Source organism: Microcaecilia unicolor, chromosome 2 (genome assembly GCF_901765095.1).
Source record: "Microcaecilia unicolor chromosome 2, aMicUni1.1, whole genome shotgun sequence".
Lineage (NCBI taxonomy): Eukaryota > Metazoa > Chordata > Amphibia > Gymnophiona > Siphonopidae > Microcaecilia > Microcaecilia unicolor.
The window spans coordinates 130695834-130720220 of NC_044032.1; the positions used below are offsets into that span (position 1 = coordinate 130695834).

Here is a 24387-nt window from a genome sequence, read left to right on the forward strand (position 1 = left end):
GGGGGGTGCTCCGCCGCTCCCCGCTGCTTCCAGGCACCCCCCCCCCGCACCCAAAATCCGCCCCCCATGGGCGCCTCGTAGAACCCTCCTCCTCCTTCCTTCCCGCCCTCGGCAGCCCTCCTCCTCCTCTCTGCATCATAACCTTTTACTTCCTGTAGTGGCAGCGACGTCAGTTACTTACGAAGAAGGCTGCAGGCTCCCCTCCGGCTTCAGCTTCTCCCTTCGCTCTTCACACAGTGAGTGTCCCGCCTTTGCGATGACGCATTTCCTGTTTCCGCGAAGGCGGGACACTCACTGTGTGAAGAGCGAAGGGAGAAGCTGAAGCCGGAGGGGAGCCTGCAGTGCCTTCTTCGTAACGGAACTGACGCTGCTGCTACCACGGGAAGTAAAAGGTTATGATACGGGGGGGGGGGGGGGCAGAGAGGAGGAGGGCTGCCGTGGGCGGGAAGGAAGGAACGGAGAGGGCAGGGGAGAGAGGAGAATGCTGGACATGGATGGGAGGGGAGAGCAGGGGGAGAGCAGGGGGAGAGAACAGATTGCTGGACATGGGTGAGAGAAGGGGAGGGCATGGGTGAGAGAAGGGGAGGGCATGGGGGAGAGAAGAGGTCGCTGGAGGGGAGGGCATGAGGGAGAGAAGAGATCGCTGGAGGGGAGGGCAGGGGAGGAGAATTGCTGGACGTGGGTGGATGGATGGAGGGGAGGGCAGGAAGGAACGGAGAGGAGGGCTGTGGGGGAGCTGAGGGAGGACAGGGAGAATCGCTGGACATAGATGGGAGGGGAGGGCATGGGGAGAGATCACTGGAGAGGAGGGGAGGGCAGGGGAGAGAGGAGAATTGCTGGTGGATGGATGGAGACGGCAGGGGAGAGAGGAAATTTGCTGGATGTGGATGGATGGAGGAGAGGGCAATTGCTGGACATGGATGAATGAATGGGGGCAGAGGAGAGAGGAAATTTGAAGGATATGGGTGGATGGAGGAGAGTGCAGGGGAGAATGGAGAGTTGTTGGACATGGATGGATGGATGGATGGATGGAGGGGAGGAAAGTCAGGAAGGAAATGCACATGGATGGAAGAGAGAAGAGAGGAGAAATGTTGGACAAGGATGGAGGGAAGGAAAGACAAAGGAAGGAGATGCACATGGAGAGAGGGCAGATCCTAGATGGAAGGGGCAGGGAGAGAGGGCAGACACTGGATGGCAGGGAGAGAGAGAGAGAAGGCAGATGCTGGATGGAAGGAAGACAGTGAAAAGAAGATGAGGAAAGCAGAAACCAGAGACAACAAACTGCAAGTAAAATATATTTTTTTATTTTTTTGCTTTAAGATAAAGTAGTATTGTAGCTGTGTTAATAAATAGAACATGGAAATAAGGTAATCTTTATTGGACTAATTTTAATATATTTTGACTAACTTTCGGAGAACAAAACCCCCTTCCTCAGGCCAGGATAGGATATTGTAAAATCACTATACTGTACTGATCTGATCTGAGGAAGGAGGTTTTGGTCTCTGAAAGCTAAATGTATTAGTCCAATAAAATGGTGGTATTTTATTTTCTGTTTCTGTGGTGTTGCATTGTATGCTCAGTCTGGCCTCTTGGGGGTTCAGTTTAATTTTTGTCTAAATAGAAAGTTTGATTACTTATTCTATAGTGGTTTAGGGTTTATCTGTGTTTGTGAAAAAGACACGGCTTTCAGTTGGCATTGACTGTGCAGGATCGACGATCTGTACTATTCTGTCTGGTTACGTTTTACAATAGGCGAATTGATGTTCTAGTGCTCACTGTAGTGTTTAAGATGCTTTCCTTTTCCTTATGTGACACATAGAAATTACTGCTTATGGTATGGTAAAATTGTTCTAGAGATCCTAAGAGGCATATTTTCAAAGCACTTTGGGAGGCTAAGTTCCATAGGTTTCTATGGAACTTTGGGAGGCTAAGTGCTTTGAAAATATGCCTCTTAGTGTTTTGTATTCTCGGTATGCCTAGTACTGGATTTTGGAGGGGGGTGTTAAAAAATGACCGGTCCCGGGTGTCAAGTACCCTAGCTACGCCACTGGTCATATGGCCTTTATCTGCTGTCATGTTTCTTTGTAAATCTGAAGGAGAGACAGCCTGCTGGAAGGAGTTTGGGGGCCCCTTCCAAGTTCTCCCCTTGCTCCAGTATGTTTAACACTGGCCCTGGACCTAAGACTCATACCGGTGCCTGTGCACTTTTCCCATACCATCAGGACCTGAGACTGCATTTCTCAGCCTTCAGTACCCCAGGATCATATTCCAGTCTGTCTGCCTCAGGTCAGCCATTGTTCCACCTGTTGCGTTGAGCCTAAGAGGGAGGTGCTGCACGCCGACGGAGCATGACAAAGGAACACTCCTTTGTGCGGACTTGGGGTGGGTGGTGTGAGTTTTTGTTTGTCTTCTGGGATTATGGCTTTTATCCCTACCTGCATTGGTCAAAGCATATATGGCTCTTTTACTTCCAAAAAGATTAAGAGAAGGATTTATTTGAATATAAGAACATAAGTGTTGCCATACTGGAACACACCGAAGGTCCATCAAGCCCAGCATCCTGTTTCTAATGATGGCCAATCCAGGTTACAATTACCTGGTAAGATACCAAAACAGTACAATACATTTTATGCTGCTTATCATAGAAATAAGCAGTGGATTTTCCCAAGTCCATCTTAATAATGGCTTATGGACTTTTCTTTTAGGAAGCTATCCAAACCTTGTTTAAACCCCGGTAAGCTAACTGCTTTTACTACATTCTCTGGCAACAAATTCCAGAGTTTAATTACACGTTAAGTGAAGAAATATTTTCTCTGATTTGTTTTAAGTTTACTACTTTGTAACTTCATTATATGCCCCCTAGTCCTAGTATTTTTGGAAACAGTAAACAAGCGATTCATGTCTACCCCATTCCACTCCACTCATTATTTTATAGACCTCTATCATAGTGCCTTTTATTTCTACATTTAAGATGACTCCCGTAGCTTCCCCTATCTAAGTAAAATTACTGTTAGTTAATGCCTGTTCTATTAGGAGTAAGACTGAGATTTTTGTTGATTTAATTTCTTCACATCAACCCGATATTTTCTGTTATTGCTAAGTCCTGCTTTTGAACTCGGCCTCGTGATACTGACTCAACTATGTTCTTTTAACTATGTATGTTACATTTATTAAGCCTAGAATGGGTAAAAGAGATGGGAGTCTCCTGATTTTAGCTAGAAAAAATTTTTGATTCTCTCAAAACGAGTTTTTGATTAGTGATGGAAGTGACGTTTTATGTACTATTGTAAGCTACATTGTGCCTGCGCTTGTGGGAAAATGTGGGATATAAATGCGCTAAAATAAATAAATAAATATTTAGTTTCTGCTGATTTTAATATTTTATTGTTACTGTGCTCCTGGTATTTTGTATTCCAATTGTTCACCTTTAGTTGAAGCTTTAGTTTCAAATAAGATTTTGTGAGGGGCAGGGGAAACCCAGGCCCAGTGTGCTGATGGTATGAAGAAGTTAAAAAGGTTATGTCTACAGGCATTGAGGTGTATTATTCATCTCTCTTACTGTATGATTTAACAAACGAAATGTTCAGAGCAGGCACTGGGCCCCCTTTCACCCCTCCCTCTTTCTGAAGTTAATTGGGCACTAGTGTCTAAGCTGGTGTGTGATAAGGGAGGTCAGATGCAGGGGAAGGTACAACTGTTGCCATCTGTTAGGGGCTAATTGGAAGAAATGCAGAGGAGATGAGGTAATGACAGGGGACAAGAAGGGGAGGGGGGGGGGGGGGGGCTTGAGGCAATGGAGGAAAGAAACATATTATTTTTTAATGGGAACATGACCGAACCATGAACTTTTTCTTTGAAGGTGGTGAGATATGAAGTTTGCCAAGAATGTATTTTAATTAAGAAAGCAGAAAGTATATCTTTTAATGTGCTCTTTTTGCAATTATGCCAAAGAATGATACTGTCCTGTTTCGGTTATTGGTGAGCCCTTAGGTTCCCGGAGGCCCGCAAGACCTCAGAGGACCGCCGTGCACCCCGAATCTTCACCCGCGGCGACCGCCGTTCACCGAGGGTTGAGCCCCCAGCTGCAGGCGGCCAGCAGGACTGCTGGAACCGCGGGGTGACGGCCGGCCTGGCGGGTAGTCAGCAACACAGTCTCGGAAGGGCAGCTAGCAAGGACGGCTAGCACAGAAAAGGAATGCAGTCACTGAGGATGGCTAGCAAGGACGGCTAGCGGGAAGTGGAACGCAGTCTCTGAAGGTGGCTAGCAAGGACGGCTAGCTGGAAGTGGAACGCAGTCTCTGAAGGTGGCTAGCAAGGACGGCTAGCTGGAAGAGGAACACAGTCTCTGAGGGTGGCTAGCAAGGGCGGCTAGCTTGAAGAGGAACACAGTCTCTGAAGGTGACTAGCAAGGACGGCTAGCTGGAAGAGGAACACAGTCTCTGAAGGGGGCTAGCAAGGACGGCTAGCTTGAAGAGGAACACAGTCTCTGAAGGTGGCTAGCAAGGACGGCTAGCTGGAAGAGGAACACAGTCTCTGAGGGTGGCTAGTAAGGACGGCTAGCTTGAAGAGGAACACAGTCTCTGAAGGTGGCTAGCAAGGACGGCTAGCTGGAAGAGGAACACAGTCTCTGAAGGTGGCTAGCAAGGACGGCTAGCTTGAAGAGGAACACCGTCTCTGAAGGTGGCTAGCAAGGACGGCTAGCTGGAAGAGGAACGCAGTCTCTGAAGGTGGCTAGCAAGGACGGCTAGCTTGAAGAGGAACACAGTCTCTGAAGGTGGCTAGCAAGGACGGCTAGCTGGAAGAGGAGCACAGTCTCTGAAGGTGGCTAGCAAGGATGGCTAGCTTGAAGAGGAACACAGTCTCTGAAGGGCAACGCTCCGCACTCCACTGTGTCGGCTCCTGACAATAGAAACGGAAGCGCTGGGCCCTTCTTGTTCCGAGGTTTAAATCCCCCGCCAGTCCATCCCCTCCCTGGAGAGGAGCCAATTCCTCCAGCCCTGACAGGCAAGGAGGGCCTGGATTGGCGGACCTGCCTCGCAGGCGGAGTCTCTCCTTCCATGCGCCAATCCGGTGCGAGTGGGCGGGACTTGCTCGCTGGTTAGCTCTGGCCGGGGAGACGACGACGACGCCATCTTGGCCGGCGCCTTCCCTTCCCTGAGGCCGGCGTTTGCTCCCGCGGGTCGCCAGCCTTGGGCCGACCCGCGGAAGCGCTGGCCCCGTCGGCGGCTTGTCTCTGCCGCACTGGAGCCCGCGGCCCCCGTCGATCATCGCTCCCCGCCGCGGGAGCACAGGTAAGGACCCGGGACGGGACAGATACTTTATAAAACCAAATAGGTCTGGTGATCTTGTACTGTGAGCTGAGAAAAAAAATACTGTATCACACCTGAATTGGAGCCTCAGAGTGAGAAGCCGAACATCTCGAGTTACTAGGAAGCTAGTCCTATATAATAAAACGCACCTCCAACGTTCTGAAGCTGGCAGCGTGGACAAAAACCTTGAAGCATTCATGCTTCTGTATCCATATCCTTACATGATGACGTCTCCCACTTCAGGGTGCGTCACCAACGGCACTGCCCTATCACAGATAGCAGCGCAAGCCACCGTCAACAGACTTTAAACAAACAGGCTCAGGACAGTACATTCCGAAGAGGGGAGATTGGGACGGAGGTGGACGCTGTAACCTATAGAGATGGGCGAGAGTGCCCCCCACCCTTCCTTTCATAGCTCTACGTCATCTCCGCCGCCGATATGGCGAGCGCACCGCTGCATCACCCCACCCGTCCTTTCAGATCTCTCCGTCCTCTCAGTCTCCTTGGTACGTGCTATCTCCCTTCTCAGCTTCCTTTTCGCTGAGGCATTCGTGCTTCTGTACCCATCACCTGAGATGATGACGTCTCAAACCACACAAGAGACAACCCCCCCCCCCCCCCCCCGGGTACAATCCATCGCCCATTCAAAGTTGTCACCGGCCAAAGCCCCCATCACCCACCCTCCTCCTCCCCAAAACGCACCCGCATAATTCCCTCTCTTCTTCAACCTCAAAACAGCACCCTCCCCCTCCTCCCCCCCGATTCACCATTAACCTCACCCCTCCATAATCTCCCCCCTCCCGTCAAGAATCGCCTATGGACTTGGAGGAAAGGAACCCAGCAAAGGCAGCGTATCAGGCAGCAGATTGCATTTGGATCGTTCTGAGAGAGCTTTTGGTTTGCAAAAACACAGGAAGAAGCTGAAGCTTTGAAAGCAGCAACTTGGCAGGCGCAACAGATTAAAATAGAAGCTAGGAAAGAAGCTGCTCTGAAGGAAAGAAGTGCAATAGCCAGAATTCAATCCCGCCTTTCAGAAGGCTCATCTTTTACTAACCAGTTTCGAGTGTCAGAGAAACGTGAAAATGAGTTAAAAAAAAAGGCACAATTTATACATTGAGGACTCAGGATGATGACAAAGAAAACAACACTTGGAACAGGAACTCTACTCAGCAAATGTAGTTTCTTCAAAGAAATGGATGTGCAATAACTTTTTTTCTTCTATGATTACATTCAACAAAATATCTGCAGGATGGGGTATGGGGAGAAAGTTCGGCTCTCAACAGGGAGGCAGAAAAAGAATAGGACATGAAATGTTTAATATTTCCATATGAAGGTAAATAATTCGGACCACACACACACTCTCTCTCACACACACACACTGCTACGGTGTTAAACACACACACTCCATCTCTCACACTCCCACCCTCCGAGTCTGGGCCCGCGGGTCCCCCTCCGTGCATGTTGACCCATCCCCCTCCCACATCGCCAAGCCAGCCCCTACCCCTCTGTTGCACACACACACAATGTCTGTCACATATGCACACAAACTTCCTTGAAATGCCTACACCCATGCTGCTACCCTCCCCACCCCTGACTGGCCTCGCCGATCCCCCTCTGTGCACGTCGCCCCCCCTCCTTGAAAATTGCCTACCCCGCACCCCTACCTCTCTCTGTCTCATAGACACATTCTCTGACACACACACACTCTGTCGGTATCTCACACACACAGCCTCGCTGTGTCTCTGACTGTGACACACACACACAATCAATCGACATTTTGTCTTTCTGTATCCCACACACACACTGTCACAGTCTCTCTCTCTCACACACACACAGTCTCACATTCACTCTCTCTCTGTCACACACAGTCACTGACAAACACACACTGTCAAACATACACACTCAAAGGAAAACCTTGCTAGCGCCCGTTTCATTTCTTACAGAAACGGGCCTTTTTTACTAGTAATCAGATAAGCTTCTCTCTTGAAGCTGGCTTTATTCTTTGATTGTGAATTCTAACCTGCTTTATTTTGCTGCAAGAATTGTTTTCTAGTTTTTGCTAATAACTTATGTAAGTATAAACATTTAAACATTTATTAATGTGATAAGATGTTTGTAGGGTTTTTTTTTTTTTTTTGTCAGACCGGTATGTCCAAGAAATACAACCAGGGTAATATATGAGGTGAGCTACAGACTGGTCCCATTTGGGAAGTTCTGGTTCTAATCTGACTCATACAATTTCCTCTTATAAAACTATTGTTCTAGGTGACATTAATCTTCACTATGACTTAATTGACTCTGATCAGTTGGTATATGATTTTTCACAAGTGTTTTCCGGCCTGCATTGGCATCAAATAGTATCTGGTTCCACACACTTGACCTTTGTTTTTTTGATACTCTTTTTTTAAACTAAGTTTTCTGTTAAAGCATCTCTTGAAGTGATTCCATGGTCTGACCATTGTTTAATTACCTGTGAATTTCCCAAGCTCTCGAAATCTGCTGGTATTAGCTCATCTCCTGTAGTAACTTCTCGTGGTCCTATTAAAACTCAAAAATGAAGACATTCTTGGATTCAACTTTTAGCAGAAATTCATATACTCCCTCCTGAAGACCCTTTGGATAAGTGGCATTTTACTCTATCAGACTGTCTTGATAAGATTGATCCTCTGAAACTTTTTTCTATTTGTAGACTGAGAAAAGTTCTTTGGTTCTCAGAGGAACTGAAATTAGACAAACAACTTCTGAGACAAAAAGAACATTCTTGGCAAAAATATCCAGATTCTTTTACATTGGCCAATTATAAATTTCACTTGAAGGTGTACCAACAAAAGATACCAGCCGCTAAATGTGATATTTATGATAAACAAATCTCTGCTGCTTCTTCATCTTCCAGTGAACTATTCAAGGTATTGAGAAAAGTCACTGCATCTTCGACTGATACTTTGACTCTATCTTTATTTAAACATGTATTTGCCAACCCCCCTTTTTTAAGAAAGTAGATGATATTACCTCTTCTTTTCCTAATCTCCCTTTACCTTTAGAAAACTCTCCTGCTTCTGCAGCTGTTCGGACGGAATTTTCCTTGGTGTCTGCGAGTCAAGTTAAATCTATCATGAACAGTCTTAATACATCTCTTTGTCTTTTGGACAGCTGCTCTTGAAATTTGATTAAATATCTTAAAGATGATCTTTTGCCTCTTAGAACTAAACTTATTAATAAATCTTTTGCTGATGGCTTAGTTCTGATATTTAAAAGAGATCATCTATTCATTCTCCTTTGAAAAATGACAAACTTAACCCTGGTAATGCAAGTAATTACTGTCCTGGTTCTTCATTGATATTCTTTGCTAAGATTCTTGAGAAAGCTGTGCTGCTACAGCTGCAGGATTTCTTTGATCTTAATAATATTTTTGATGTTAAGCAATACAGATTCCACTGAAATGTTCCGATTTCTGTTTCAGATTCGATTAGGGCGAGCTTTTACTGTGGTAAGCACAATTTTATTGCTGGTCTACTGTTAAACCATCTCCATACTTTGGGTATACAAGGTAAAGTATGGGATTGGTTTAAGTCTTTTTTTTGTCAAATCGTTGTTTCTGTGTTCATGCAGCTGAGGAGCAATCTGACAGAAGTCTGTTTCTGCTGGTGTGCCTCAAGGGTCAGCATTATCTACCGTTTTACTTAACTTGTACATGACTTCAATCTGTTGAGTTTCGCCTTGTCTTGGCCTGCAGTCTCATCTTTATGCAGATGATATTCAATTCTATTTTCCTATTAGTGGTTCTATTGATGATGCTTTGCATTTCCTTGTTGTGTGTTTGCAGATGGTACACAGTTGGTTGAAGGCTAATTGCCTTACATTAAATTTTGCTATGACTCAAGTACTGTGTCATGGCCGCCACCATATCCCAACCCTGACTCACCTACCTCAGAGTGGGGGGGGGGGGGGGGTTCCCAGCCACGTAGCTGTCCTAAGGCTAGCATCTGCTGCTCAGGACCCGTGGCAACTTAGGTGCACCGGTCTCTCGCTCCCACCACCTTAAAACCACTAGTCCCACCCAGGGAGGAAGTGAGACGGGAAAGGTGGAGCCAAAAGGACAGGAACCAGGAAGTATAAAAGGCAGGGCCAAAGTGGAGTTAAGGAGGCCCATGGAAGGAAGAACTGAAGCCCCAGTTTATGCCTTTATGACATACATTTAGTCACTGTGACCTGTCTGAGGTAAGCCAAACTTTTGATTTGAAGACTCTGAAGACTTGTTCTGAGATCTGGCTGGAGCCAGGCCTAGAAACCTAGAGAGAGAGAGAGCTTACAGACTGTTAGTGGCGTAGCAGTCACATGCCACAAACTGAGATTTTGGGCCCTGTCAGCCACAGGCCCATGTTGAGACTTTCATAGAATTAAAGAGACTTTACCTGACCCTGTAAAGTAACAGGCTTCAGGATTAACTGAATAAAGTGCTTGCCTTATTTTACAACCTTGTACGGCTGTGTTATTTTGAAGGCCCGCCCCCATCACTCGCTTAACAGTATCAGCTTACAGTATCATTCTCATTTCTACTAAAACTCAGCAATATCCTCAATTCAGATCAGCCTCAGAAGCCAGACTTGGGTACTGAACTCAGCACTGCTTCTAGTAATGTTCCTGAACACCCCTACTACTAATTATTTCTAAAGAGCTATTCAATATACACAGCACTGTACACAAACATGTAGTGATAATCCTGCTCGAGGGAGCTTACAATCTATTGAAGACCAACAAATAAGAGAGAAACCTTAGCCCTACAGTCAGCAGGATTTGAGACTGAGCATGGAGATCCCAATAGATTTCAAGTCCATCACCTTAACCACTTAGCCATGAATACTATCCAATTCCCGTTTTCTGGTGCTACAGCACAGCAAATACCTACCGTCTTTTGCCAAATCACCCACATTGATGTAAGTCAGCCCTGTTCTTTCTGCAAGCTCTTTGCCCAGTGTGGTCTTCCCTACGCCTGGTGTTCCTGCACAAAAAGATCAGAACAATACAGATTCAAAGCTAAATTGTTACAAGCAATGATTAGTGCTTTCAGATGTCAAAGGTATATTAAGGGTTTAAATGGTCAATCAGAGTATATGGGAACTGGAAGACACAGAACAGCCATTTACTGGCAACCTGAAGGTCTCAGTTTAACATACTGCTATTACTAGAGTAGAAGTAAGGTAACACAATTACACAGTATAATATTTCGGCATTAAGAATAAGAACAATTAAAACTAAGAAGTATTATGAGGTATAAAATACCTTAATTTATTTTCTTACTGCATTCATAGTATGTTACTGTATAAAGTGCTTTCTATAAAGTAGCACATATTAGTTTCTATGTTATGTATGCCCTGTCACTTTGCATAGTTCAATAAAGCCACCATGTTTAAACAAAACAAACAAAAAAAAGAATAAGGATGATTTTTTTGGGGGTTGGAGCATGGCCAAGATGGCAACTGGATGTGTTGCAGTGTTTCTGCATCTTTGCTGAATTGAAGTGATTCTTTACTCTTTCTTTCGTGTATGTGAAATGCCTCATACCAAAAGGAAGGGGATGATGAAAGCTGTTCCACCACCAGCTGTTGTATCGTCCCCACTCCAACAATCGCTTCAATGCTATGATGCTAGGTCTCAGCCAATAAGCCAAGGAGAGGGCCCTACACAGAAGTTGGATGAAATAGAATCGAACCTATTGGGGCATGATACATCATTGTGCCCCCCCCCCCCCCCCCGCAACTAAAACACCATCTTCTCCAGCAGCAACCAGGGCTAAGATTGTGGCTGCTGTTTCAGCAGGAAACGCAGGAACAGGAACCAGAAGTGGCAGAACCCCGCCCTTAGAGTTGGCAGTTGAGCAGGAAAGCATTGGGGCAGCTAAGGAATTAGCAACCCCAAGGTAGAGAAGCTGGGAGTAGAGTTGATACATTGGAGGCATATTTTCAAAGCACTTAGCCTTCCAAAGTTCCACAGAAACCTATGGAACTTTGGAAGGCTAAGTGCTTTGAAAATATGCCTCACTGTCTCAAACTGTGGACAAAGTGCAGCAGGAATGCTCAGAATAAATTCACACAAACACAGCTTGAAGTGAACAATTGCAGTTTCTACAATTAAAGATAACAAATGTATCCATATAAAATTTAACAATTGGAGTATTTCAATAGGAGACTGAAATTTGAGAGTGTTAAACCTCCCCAAAGTAACCCCTGTGGATATGTTTTAAAAGTTTCTTTTGGACAATCTAAAAATTCCTATGGATGCTATGCCCCCTATCAGTGGCGTAGCCAGAAGGCAATTTTTGGGTGGGCCAACAGGTTGAATGGGTGGGCACTAGAGAAGAAACTGCCACCTCATGCACCCATGCCCCACTCCCTATAATTCCAGTAATTTCAATGAGGGTACCAGTGCAGGCTTCAGTGGGTGCAGACCATGTTGAGGGTTAGGAAAAGTACAAGAGGCTGCACTCTTTATTCCCCATCGAGCCACAGTCCCCCAACACACATATGTTTCCCCCAAATAATCTGCATCCATAGAAACCCCCGGCCCTTCCCCAACAGTGGATGCTGAGCAGATCTAGGACATTTCCCATAAACTCACCATACAACAATGTTTGTTTCTAGTATTATCTCAGTAACAGCCATATTTTAAAGTAAAACAAAAATCTATCAAATAAAAAGTCACTCAGAATCAAGAGCAAATCTACCATACCAACACTAACATCCAAAACAAGGATCCTACCTGATACCTTAGGGCTCTAAATATTACACTGGGGCCCTAAAATATCAATACATCTATCAAGAAACCCGAACAAATCAAATCACTACAGAATACTACATAGAAAATTCATGCTAACAGAATACCTGTCACACACACAGAACACAAATGCCAAATACAGAATCAGTGACAATAAATATAAATTAAATCAAAACCCCAAGAAGACAGACCTTGCATGTAATACAACACCAGATAAATAGAAAGATGCATTTCTTCCCTCACTGTGCAAAATATAAAGATAGCACATGCCAGGGATGGTGTTAGAGGGTTAAACTAGAGCAACTGCCCTTGGCCCCCTGGCCAGAGAGAGCCCCAAGCTTGCTAGAAGCTGAAGAAGATGCAGCCTGGTAGTAAGCTTTGGGGTCCCCTCCCTAATTTCTGACCTAGGCCCCAGCCATGTCTAACACCAGCTCTGGCAGAATGTCCCTTTCAAATCTGACATACTCTAATCACAAAATAGAAAAATAACATTATTTTTCTACCTTTGGTTGTCTGGTCATTTTATTTTTCAAATGTTGGTCCCAAACTCTGGTTTCTGCTTCTCTTCTCTTAAATCGCTGACCAAGATATCCTGTCCATTAGACATTTTTTCTCTCTCCATGTCCACTATCCATCTTCTTCCATCTCTGTGTCTATCTTCCTCTATGTTCGGCATCTCCCTTTCTCTGTGTCCCTATATTTCCCTGTCCAGCTTCTCCTTTCTATTCCTCCCCCATGCCAATGTGTCTCTCTCCTCTCCAACCCCACCCCATCCAGCTTCTCTCCCTCTCACTCCCCCCCCCCCCCCCCCCATCATTCCAGCATCTGGCTTGCATGCCTGCCTGTTCCCCCCCCCCCCCCCCTCCTGCTGTGGGTTCAGTATTTGAGCAAAGTCACAGCGAAGGAGACAGAAAAGATGATACCCAAGAACTTCTACTGGACTAAAAAAGTTCACAGCAAAAGTTTATTAAAACAATGTGGACTCGACACGAGTCGTGTTTCGGCCACTCCGGCCTGCCTCAGGAGTCCCTGTGTATAGTAAGGGGATGATTGCAAAAAATGCTGCAAAAAATGCAGGAAGATGGCAAAGTCTTCTGAAAACTTGTCAAACTCAAAAAAACTGTGATTTTCCAAAACTACTTTCCTTGTGTGTACGCCATCTGAACAAGTCGTGTATCACCTCAGAGTCCCACTTCATTCATCCCCTTGGTCTGGCATTTCTTTCCTTTCCCTTCCCTCTCCTGCAGGCCCAGCACCTCTACCCCTCCCCTGCAGCCCTCCTCCTCCCACAGCAAGTCCAGCAAACATCTCCCTTCCCTGCAGCCCCCTCCTCCCACAAGCCCAGCACACCTCTTCCTTCCCTGTAGCCCCCTCCTCCCACAGCAAGTCCAGCAAACATCTCCCTTCCCTGCAGCCCCCTCCTCCCACAAGCGCAGGACACCTCTCCCTTCCCTGAAGCCCCCTCCTCCCACAAGCCCAGCACACCTCTTCCTTCCCTGCAGCCCCCCTCCTCCCACAAGCCCAGCACACCTCTTCCTTCCCTGCAGACCCCCAACAAGTCCAGCACACCTCTCTTCCATGCACCCCCCTCCTCCCACAACAAGTCCAGCATACACCTCTGCCTTCCCTGCAGCCCCCCTCACCCCTCCCATTACAAGTCTAGCACATCTTTCCCTGCAGCCACAGCCCCCCTCCTCCCACAACATGTCCAGCACACCTTTCCCTTCCCTGATTCCAGCCACCCCCCCCACAATTGAGCATCCCTCACTGGCTTCCCTGCTGCATGTCCGGGATCGCTGCAGCTTCCTTCTCCTTCCCCTGCTGAAGCTGCAGTGCACTGCTTACAGCTTACACTTTTGGGACGCCCAGCAGCAGCAATTCACAAAGGCACTCCAGATACTTCCCTTTGCTGCGTCTGGCCCTATCTGATGTAACTCCCTGTTTAGGGAGGGCCGGATGCGGCAGAGAGAAGGACCCGGAGTGCCTCTGTGAATCACTGCTGCTGGGTGTCCCAAATCTGTAAGCTGCATGCAGTGCACTGCACTGCAGTGGCAGCAGGTGAAGGAGAAGCCGAAGCTGCAGCGATCTCGAACATGAATCGATGCCGGCCATCCTGCGGTGGGGGAAGAATTTCAGCACAGATTCTGGGTGGACCTCGGGCAAAAGTGGGTGGGCCCAGGCCCACCCGTGGCTACGTCCCTGCTATGACCTGGATTGGCCACTGTCGGTGACAGGATGCTGGGCTAGATGGACCTTTGGTCTTTCCCAGTATGGCACTACTTATGTACTTATGTACTTTACTGTTTACCTATTGCATCTAAGAACACTGCAGTGGTTCAGCCCTTGGAAAATCATTCACTATCTGATGCTCACTGAGGCTCAAGCTCAGTCTCAGTCAGAAGGCAATGACTTGAATGATATCTCTGCTATACTAGAAAGTTCATTCTCAGATGTAAATGATTGAGCTACTCTGATGGTTATGGGCCCCATTTATTAAGCTGCGGTAAAAGGGGGCCTGTACTAGCATCAGCATGTGCTTTTGACGTGCGCTGAGGCCCCGTTTACCGCAGCAGGTAAAAGGCTGTCCTTTTTTTTTTTTTTAAGAAATGGCAGTTTCAGGGAGGACCACTTAACTCTACCCACTGAGGTGGCAGTAGGGGCTCCTGTGCTTACCTGGCGGTAAACGGGCAGCACGCAGCACTGCCCAATTACCTCTGGGTAAGCACCAGTGCTACAAAAATAAAAAAAAATATTTTTGTAGCGCCAGAAATGGCGAGCGCTGGGGGTGGGAACCACTGATGGACTCCTGCGGTACCCTGGCGGTAGTTCCGGAATAGTGAGCAGTAAGCCCGTGTTGGGTTTACCCCCGCTTAGTAAAAGGGCCCCTATGAAAGATGAGACAAAGAGTTTTAGTGTTATCTTTCTGTTAGTATACCCATGCAAGTGTGTTGTGATATACTTGGGTATGAAACATGTATTTTTTTGTACCAGAAAATCTTAGATCTTTTTTGGACCTAAAGAAGTTGGCATGTGGTAAATCATCATAGATTAACTAAGTGACAGTTAAATGGCTGGGATTAAGTTCGGTCAAGTCTTTGCTTTAACTATATTTCCTGATGATCTCCTTTATCTTTGTTTTCACCCCATCCTCTTTTTTTTTTTTTTTAATGATCCATGGAAGACATTTGGTTTGCTTTGCTTATGTATTTTTTCCTTTTTGTTCTATGAATACGAGTTGAAAGCCTATTGTCCATTATTTTGGAGGAAACCTTCTCTGTATTTCTTGTGCAAGTGATTGGACTTGTGATGTATGATTTAAAATTATAAACAGTGAAAAAAATATTTTTGTTTACACTCAGGGATGGAAATATATTTAGAAAAATCTTTAGTACCAGTCAAAACTTTTGGGGACAGGGAAAATATCTTCCTTTTTTTCCTCGCTATTTTTATTATGTTTGCATTTTTTCATAATTCTATTTTTAGTTTTTAATCAATTTATTTTTTAGGTTTAGGCCCTCAGATTAGCTTGCTCCCAGGATTTTTCCAGCCTTGTTAACACCTAAGCATGCTATCTGGATAAGTGCTGCTGACCAGAATATTCATAGGCACAATCTAGATAGTGCCACTGAATACTTTATAGACCACCTCAATACTCTATGAATAGTGCTAAAGCAAAGGACAGGGCAGTCCCAGAACTTATTTGGATAGTGGCAATATTCGTCTGCTATTTCATAATTTATCTGGATAACTTAGGACAGATAGATGGCTATTTACAACTGAATCCTGGTCACTGAAGGGTCCTTTTACTAAGGTGTGTCAAAAAGTGGCCTGCGCTTGTGTTGACATGTATATTGGGCGCATGCAGGTCTATTTTTCAGCGCACCTGCAAAAATGGCCTTTTTTTGTCCGAAAATGGACGTGCAGCAAAATAACAATTGGTGCACATGCATTTTGGGAGAGACCTTACCGCCACCGATTGATTTAACGGTAAGGTCTCTTGCATTAACTGCGCATATCGGACACACGTAAAATATGAAGTAGTTCCAAACTGATGCATTTAGGCGTCTATGCGCCTTTGTAAAAGGGCCCCCTAGAGTCAATGGCAAAAAGCAGCCAAACTCGTAACACTTGAGTCTTGTGTCTTTATCTAGGGGGTCTAACTTCCAAAGCATTCCTCCTTCCTTTTTGACATTCAATTAATACAAGTGACGTCACTTTGGCTTTGAAAATATGACTTATGTATTATGAACATATGTCAGCTGAAAACATTTATCTACTAAGTCCATTTTGCATGCCCCGGGGTCTATAAATAGAAGAAACACGAGACAAGCAATAAATAATTCAACAAAACGAACAAAGCATATCAGAAGCCCAAAGTATAACGAGGAAGAAGAAAATAAAATCAAGTGTCTAGAAACTGAGACAACTATTTGTGTCTTACTCAGCAGTCCTCTAAGGTTGCGGCGTCACTTGAAAAAAAATCTGTGTACTCTCAAAAACTCAGATCATTTGTTTCCCGTGTAAAGCTTGAAAACTGATGTTCCCGATCATCCTATCACGGGCTCGACTTAAGCCGATAAAAACACGGCTCTTCTTGTGATCAATACGCTACGGGGGGGGGGGGGGGGGGCAAAAGACCGTGAAGTCTGCGCTCACGGTTCTCACCTGTCAGCAACAGATTCGGCTTCCTCAGCATCATTTCTCTTCTGTCACGCACGTGGCGACAGAAACCCACCGGTTCGGAGAAACACAAGCGACCTATGACACGCCGGCGCAGACAGATTACGATACACTCGCGAAACTCCGTCGGTTTGTGGGGGAGGAGCCAGAGTGGTTTCCAGAGGAACGGGGCGTCCATTCATCGTAGTGATGACTCTGAGGAATTTAGATTGAGAAATGGAGCTGAAGCCAATTAGGTTGATCTCCCTTTTCTCTCTGACCTGCGCAGCAGTCATCCCAGTCCACACAAAACAAAGCAAGCAAACCTATGAGCTGCTCTTTCCACGTTGTCGTTCTTTATTGTGGGTAGCATTTTTATTTGATTTCACTTATATTTTCAAACATACCGGCTTGTGTAGCATACGCATGTTCACAGAGGAAGTATCGGTTTCATCAGAGTAGTAATTAGTTCTGTAAGCTCTTTGAGCAGGGACTGTCATTTCATGTTTGGTGTACAGCGCTGAGTATGCCTTGTAGCGCTATAGAAGTGATAAGTAGTAGTAGTAAATTGTAAATCATTGTGTCATGTGGAGGGGCTGGTTATAAGGACGTCCTGTATTTGTGCAGAGATGTTTTCACCTAGTAAAGGGCCACCAAAACATACATCATGTTATCAGAATCAGGTGTTTAACAATAAGACTTACTATTTAAAAGTACAATTTAAAAAAAAGCATTAAGGTTGAAACCTGGGAGCATTTAACATTTTTTTTCCTGTGCCTACATTAAAAGAAAAAGATGGCATGTGAGAACTTGCTCCTTTTGTTTGTGGAATGCAGTGGTGTATTATAAAAATGCACTTGTCTTTTTTTATTACTTTTATATCACAGAGAGGTATTGAATAATGATGGGAAGGCTTCTTTCATGCAGAAGTTTTGTCCAGAGTCAGTCCAACATTGTCCAGTTCAGCACAGTATTAGTAGCCAAGTTCATACAAAGTTAATTATATTCAGTGGGAAATAAGGGGCCCTTTTACTAAGCCACTGCAAAAAGTGGCCTGCGGCAGTACGAGCTGGACCAGTTTCTGCCATGTCCTGGGAAAAAGGCCTTTTTTTAAGGGGCCAGAAAATGGATGTGCAGCAAAATAATAACCAGCGTGCATCCATTTTCGTCCTGAGATGTTACTGCTACCAATTGACTTAGCGGTATGGTCTCATGTGCTACCCAGGTGGCAGGCATGAAGTGCACCCACTGCCATTTACTGCTGAGTAAGCGCCACACAGTGAAAAATAGAAAATATTTTCTACCACGTTTTCGGCACACGCCAAATTCAGAATTACCGCATGGGGCATGCGGTAGCCGAGCGGTAATGCTGATGTTTATTACCCTCCCCTCACCTACCAACACCCATCCTGTTAGAATATCAATGAAATGCTTTGATGTCCCCATGCATACCCCCACCCTCCCACTCTGTCAGACTGTCAAAGTAATGCTTTGATGTTTCTCTTATATATACTTTCTGCTACCACATTTGCTTATTTCCGATCTGACGAAGAAGGGCAACCTTCGAAAGCTAATCAAGAAATGTATTAAGTTATGTCCAATAAAAAAGGTATCATCTTATTTTCTTTTCCATGTTTTATTTTGTTTGATTTCTATTGATAACATTTAAGAGTGGACTAACATGGCTACCACACCTCTCTACTTAAGATAGTAACAATATAAAGAATTACAAAGTCGTAAGAAGAATATACAGTTTGTAGTAAATGCAATATTAATGGGGTTAACGGATAAGTAAATTGAACATAGGAGGAATTGGGTGCAGAAGGAAATGAGCGTTGGGAGGTAGGCGTAGGAAGATGGAGAGGAATGGATATGGGGTAGCAATAAGGATAATGGGAAACATAGTCAATACTGGAAGGGGGAGAAAAATGAGGCAATATCAGATGAAGTGAGAGAGAGACAGACAGACAGACAGACAGACAGGGACGATGGGAGGGGAAGAAAAAAAGATGGGGCCATGCTGGATGGTGGGGAGGGAGGGAAAGCAAGAGCACAGTACTGGATGGGGAAGAGAAACAGGGCAATGCTGCATAGAAGCGGAGGGGGAACAGAGAGAGTGAGAGACAGGACAATCTGGATGGTGGAAGGGGAGAGAGAGACAGACAGGAGCAATATTGTGGAATGAGAGGAGCAGGAATGGGACAGCTGGAATGAGAGAAAGATGGAAAGTTATAGGTTAATGAATTCTGAGTGGAAAGAGGGGCAGATAAAAATGGAAGAAACCTGAAAGTACAGATCAGTGTTGGAGCTGAAAGTATAAACTATTCAAAAAATATCTAATATGTTTATCCAGTCCTTACATGCACATGGTTTTGCTGTTTAAACCCAAAGGTGAATCCTAAGGGTGGCTGAACAAGTAGGTATAAACTGTGTTGTTTCTGACTGTACCTGTTTTGGACTGCTTTGGGGACTACTGATCTGTACATCTGATGTCTAGAATTTTAGAAGATGGAAACAAGAAAATAAAACTTAAGCTTTGGATGTACTCTGTAGAAGTTGTTGTTTACTTTTACAATGTGTGTATAGATGCCTGTTCTGGTGTGTGCATGTGATAATTGTCTATACTTATGGCTATGATTTCTGAACGTGTGGCATCATTAAAGGTCAGACTTTTAAATGCCCATGATATAACTGAATTCTATTATTCTGTCTCACTGTATTTTCAAATGTAAGCCACATTGAACCTGAGTACTTGGGATAATGCGGGATATAAATGTAAAAAAAAAAAAAATCCTTTGTCCTCCACCTTTTAAAACACTGCCTATCCAACTGGATGGTGATGGCACAAAGAAAGTTTGGTCCAGTGAAGACTAACTCAAAATAACTTATTCATTAGATGGGCTCTGAGGTAAGGTTTATGGTATTTATCTCCCTTTTGGATGTTTTAGGGACAAGTGATTTTATGTCAAGATAAAAATAACTTTTTATCTAGATAACGGTACAGTGGGTTTCTGGTGGGTTTTGGAGGGCTCACATTTACCACCACAAGTGTAACAGGTAGGGGTGGGGTTGGGCCTGGGTCCGCCTGCCTGATGTGCACTGCACCCACTTTCTTCCCAAGATCCATTTTTCGCAACCTGGTACAATCACTGGTACTAAGTCACCTGCAAAGAACAGACTGTCAAAAAACTTCAAACAGCCCAGAATACCACAGCCAGACTCATATTTGGAAAAACAAAATATGAAAGTGCAAAAACCCTAAAGAAGAAACTACACTGGCTCCCACTCAAAGAACGTATCGCGTTCAAGATATGCACGATTGTTCATAAAATAATTTAAGGAGATGCCCCGACCTACATGCTAGACCTCGTGGACCTGCCTCCCAGAAATGCCAAAAGATCTGCCCGCACATTTATTAACCTACACTTCCCCAGCTGTAAAGGATTAAAATACAAACTAACACATGCGACCAGCTTTTCCTACATGAGCACGCAGCTGTGGAATACACTAACTTGAAAACAATTAGCAAAATAACTAACTTTCGTAAATCTCTGAAAACATATCTCTTCAACAAGGCCTATCACGATATCCCTTAGCTCAATTATAACACTTCATCACCCCACTCTTATTCTGAAAGTCTCTTTCTATAACTGTTTTGCTCAGTTCTTTTTTGTCATCCTTGATTCCTTTGTAACACCAATTGTATTTTTTACCCTGGAATGGCGACGCCATTACAGGTCTTTGTAAGCCACATTGAGCCTGCAAATAGGTGGGAAAATGTGGGATACAACTGTAATAAATACATAAATAAAACTGCTCCAGAGACCTGCATACTGCTGCGATGTACCTGAGTATGACATTTGAGGCTGGCACAAAATATTTTTAAATTTATTTTTTGAGGGTGGGAGGGGTTAGTGACCACTGGGGGAGTAAGGGGAGGTCATCCCTGATTCTCTCCGGTGGTCATCTGGTCAGTTCGGGCACCTTTTTGTGCCTTGGTCATAAGAAAAACTGGACCAGGTAAAGTCATCCAAATGCTCATCAGGGATGCCCTTTTTTTCCATTATGGGTCGAGGACGCCCATGTGTTAGGCACGCCCAAGTCTCGCCTTCACTACGCCTCCGACATGCCTCCGTGAATTTTGGTCGTTCCCGCGACGGAAAGCAGTTGGGGACGCCCAAAATCGGCTTTTGATTATGCCGATTTGGGTGACCCTGTGAGAAGGACGCCCACATTCCGATTTGTGTCGAAAGATGGGCATCCTTCTCTTTCGAAAATAAGCCTGATAGGAAGCAGCCTGAGCCAACAGATTTATTTTGAACTGAACATAATTAATTTTGGATGAACTTGGAGACTAGTAGTGTGCTGAACTAGACAATGTTGTCACATTTTGACTGATTCTGGATAGAACTTCATGAAGAAAGCCCTTCCCTCATTATTCAATACCTCTCTGTGAAATAGTAATATATCACTGCATTCCACAAAAGAAAAGGAGCAAGTTACCACATGCCATCTTTTTCTTTTGATGTAGGCACAGGAAAAAAAGATGTTAAATGCTCCCAGGTTTCAAACTAATTAATGATTTTGAAATTTAACTTATAAATAGTAAGTCTTATTGTTAAGCACCTGATTCTGATAACATGATGTCTGTTTTGGTGGCCTTTTACTAGGTGAAAACATCTCTGCACGAATATAGGGTGTCCCTATAACCAGCCCCTCCAAATGACACAATGGTTTACAATTTAGAACTAATTACTACTCTAACTGATAAAACCGGTACTTCTTCTGTGTACATTCATATGCTACACAAGCTGGTATGTTTGAAAATATAAGTGAGATCAAATAAAAATGTTTCCAACAATAAAGAACGACAACGTGGATAGAGCAGCTCATAAGTTTGCTTGCTTTGTTTTATGTGAACTGGGATAACGGCTGTGCGGAGGAGATGGAAAAGGAAATTAAACCTACTTGGATTCAGCTTTTTGACATCATCTCATCTCCCGTTCTCAATCTAACCCAAGGAGGTTTTGAGAACAGGAGACGGCATGACATCAAAAAGTTTAAGCCACTTAGATTAGTCTATGTTTCCCCTTCCCCGCGCAGCTGTTGTTCTGCGTACACTCAAAATAAAGCAAACAAACCTATGAGCTGATGCATCCATATTGTCGTTCTTTATTGTTGGTAGCATTCTTATTTAATCTTACTTATATTTTCAAACATGCCAGCTTGTGCAGCATATGGATGTACACAGAGGAAGTATAATAATGGTATAACATTTCATAGGTAGAGTAGTAATTTGTTATAGCTCGTAATCAGAGTGTCATTTGGAGGGGCTGGTTATAGGGACACCCCAGCATGTGTTATATTTGTGCAGAGTTTTTTTTTCTACTGGTAAAGGGCCACTAAAACAAAGATCATGATGTGAGAAACAGATACTCAACATTCAGAGTTTCTATCTATCTATCTATCTATCTATCTATTTATTGAGGGGCCCTTTACAAAGGTATGTAAGGGCCTACGCGTGTGAGCATTATTGCCCAGCAAGCGCGTGCGCCTGGTGATAATTCTGAGTTTGGTACATGCCAAGAACCTGCGGTAGAAAATAATTTTCTATGAACTACCGTGGCGGTGTTCCTGGCGGTAATCGGCAGTTGGCGCGCTAAGCCAATGGGTGGTGTTAAGGGCTCAGGCTGTAAATAGACGCACACTGGTTTTAATTTTTCCGCACGTCCATTTCCCAGCCTTAACCCCCCCCCCCCCCTTTGTTTCCAGATGCTCTGGAGAAATAGTCCAACATGCGTCCAATACACATGCCCACACTACTGCAGGCTACGTTTTGGTGTGCCTTTGTAAAAGGGCCCCTTACTTATTTATGGCACTTATTTCCCACATTAAACATGAATTAGGTTGAAACCTGGGAGCATTTAACATCTTTTTTTTTCCTGTGCCTAGATCAAAAGAGAAAGATGGTTTATGGGAACTTGTTCTTTTTGTTTTGTGCAATATAGCAGTATATTATAAAAATACACTTTATTACTACTATATAAAAGAAATATATTAAATAATGAGGGCAGCATGCAGCAGTCCAGGGTTAGTCTAAATGTGCCAACATTTTCCAGTTCTGTGATATATATTTACTCCTTCTTCAAGTCAGTTTTCAACAGCATTTTCTCAGTTATTACCCAAATGCAAACACAATTATAATGTTAATTAATAAGTTTTGGATGTTACTGAATTCTATTATTCTGTCTCACTGTATTTCTAGTTTTTGTACAGTATAAGTCATCACAAGGACAAAATCAGGGCTTTTTCTTGTGCCGGTATGAACCGGAAGTTGAAACAAAGTAGGCGGGACTTGCAGAGGGGATGGCCCCGACGCCGGCAGCTTCTCTTAATCATTGCACTGGCTGATACTGGGGGCCCAGGCTCTCAAGCAGGTAGGCAGAGGGAGAAGGAGGATGGGCAGGGGGAGGGAGAATTGCTGGGCATGGATAGCAGGGGAGGACGGGGGGAGAGAAAAATCGCTGAACATAGATGGCAGGGGAGGATGGGGGAAGGAGAACTGCTGGACATGGATGAGAGGGGAGGGCAGGGAAGAGAGCAGATGCTGGACATGGATGGGGGGGAGGGCATGGAAGAGAGAATAGCTGGATATGGAGGGGAGGGCAGGGCAGGGAAGAGAGGATAATCACTGGACATGGATGGCAGGAGAGGACAGGGGACAGAGGAGAATCGCTGGACATGGGAGGGGAGGGCAGGGGAGAGAGGAGACATGCTGGACATGGATGGGAAGGGAGGGCAGGGAAGAGAATTGCTGGATATGGATGGGAGGTGAGGGCAGGGGAGAGAGGAGAAATGCTAGAAATGGATGGAGAGGAGAGCAGGAGAGAGAGAATTGCTGGACATGGATGGAGGGAAGGATGGGGCAGAGGAGAGGAGAAATGCTGGACATGGGTGAATGGGGAGAGAGCAGAAATACTGGACTTGGATGGAGGAGAGGGAAGAGAGAATTATTGCTGGATATGGATACAGGGGAGGGAAGAGAGAGGATAAATGCTGGACATGGATGGGGGGGGAATATAGAGAAAAGAAGAAGATGCACATGGATGGAGATGAGGGAAAGGGAAGAGAGGAGAAAAACTGCATATGGATGGAGAAAATAGGCAAAAGCTGGATCCACGTTATACCTCCTCCAGTCAATTCCACAGAGGAGGACCCAGCTTTTACTTATGGATGTAGGGAAAGAAATGAAGAAGAAAGGAGGAAAGTAAAGAAATAAATGAAAAGGAAGCCCTGGAACCGGAGTTAAGAGAAAAAATAGAGACATAGCCGCCGAGAGGGGGGGCAGGGGGGACAAAATTCCCCGGGCCCGGGCCTCCAAGGGGGGCCCGGCGCTGCATTCCCACCCGCCCTCCGTTGTTGACCGTCTGCCACCGGGCTGGGCCCTCTGCATTGAAATCACAGAGCCTCTCACCTCTATGTGAAAGCGCTGTAGGCAGCAGATCGCCTCCCTTCGGCCCTCCTTCCCTCCCTGTGTCCTGCATTCGTCTGACGTAACTTCTGTGAGGGCAGGACACAAGGGGGGAAGGAGGGCCGAAGGGAGGCGATCTGTTGCCCTGCTGCCTGCAGCGCTTTCACATGGAGGTGA

The 24387-nt window shown here is 45.0% G+C and overlaps 1 protein-coding gene across 2 annotated transcripts in view; it reads right to left on the reverse strand.

Annotated features, from left to right (window-relative positions):
• The window catches only part of AK6 (adenylate kinase 6), a 35920-nt gene extending 19094 nt beyond the window's left edge, over positions 1–16826 (reverse strand). For both annotated transcript variants that reach the window (XR_003940996.1, XM_030193325.1), the window contains exons 1-2: positions 16746–16826; positions 10216–10308 (exon numbers count right to left, since the gene is read on the reverse strand). Coding sequence is in view for 1 of the 2 variants with exons in the window: in XM_030193325.1 (XP_030049185.1) it covers positions 10216–10308; positions 16746–16779 (127 nt within the window). In the remaining variant the exon portion in view is untranslated. The remainder of the gene's footprint in view (positions 1–10215; positions 10309–16745) is intronic.
• Between the last annotated feature and the right edge of the window lie 7561 nt (positions 16827–24387).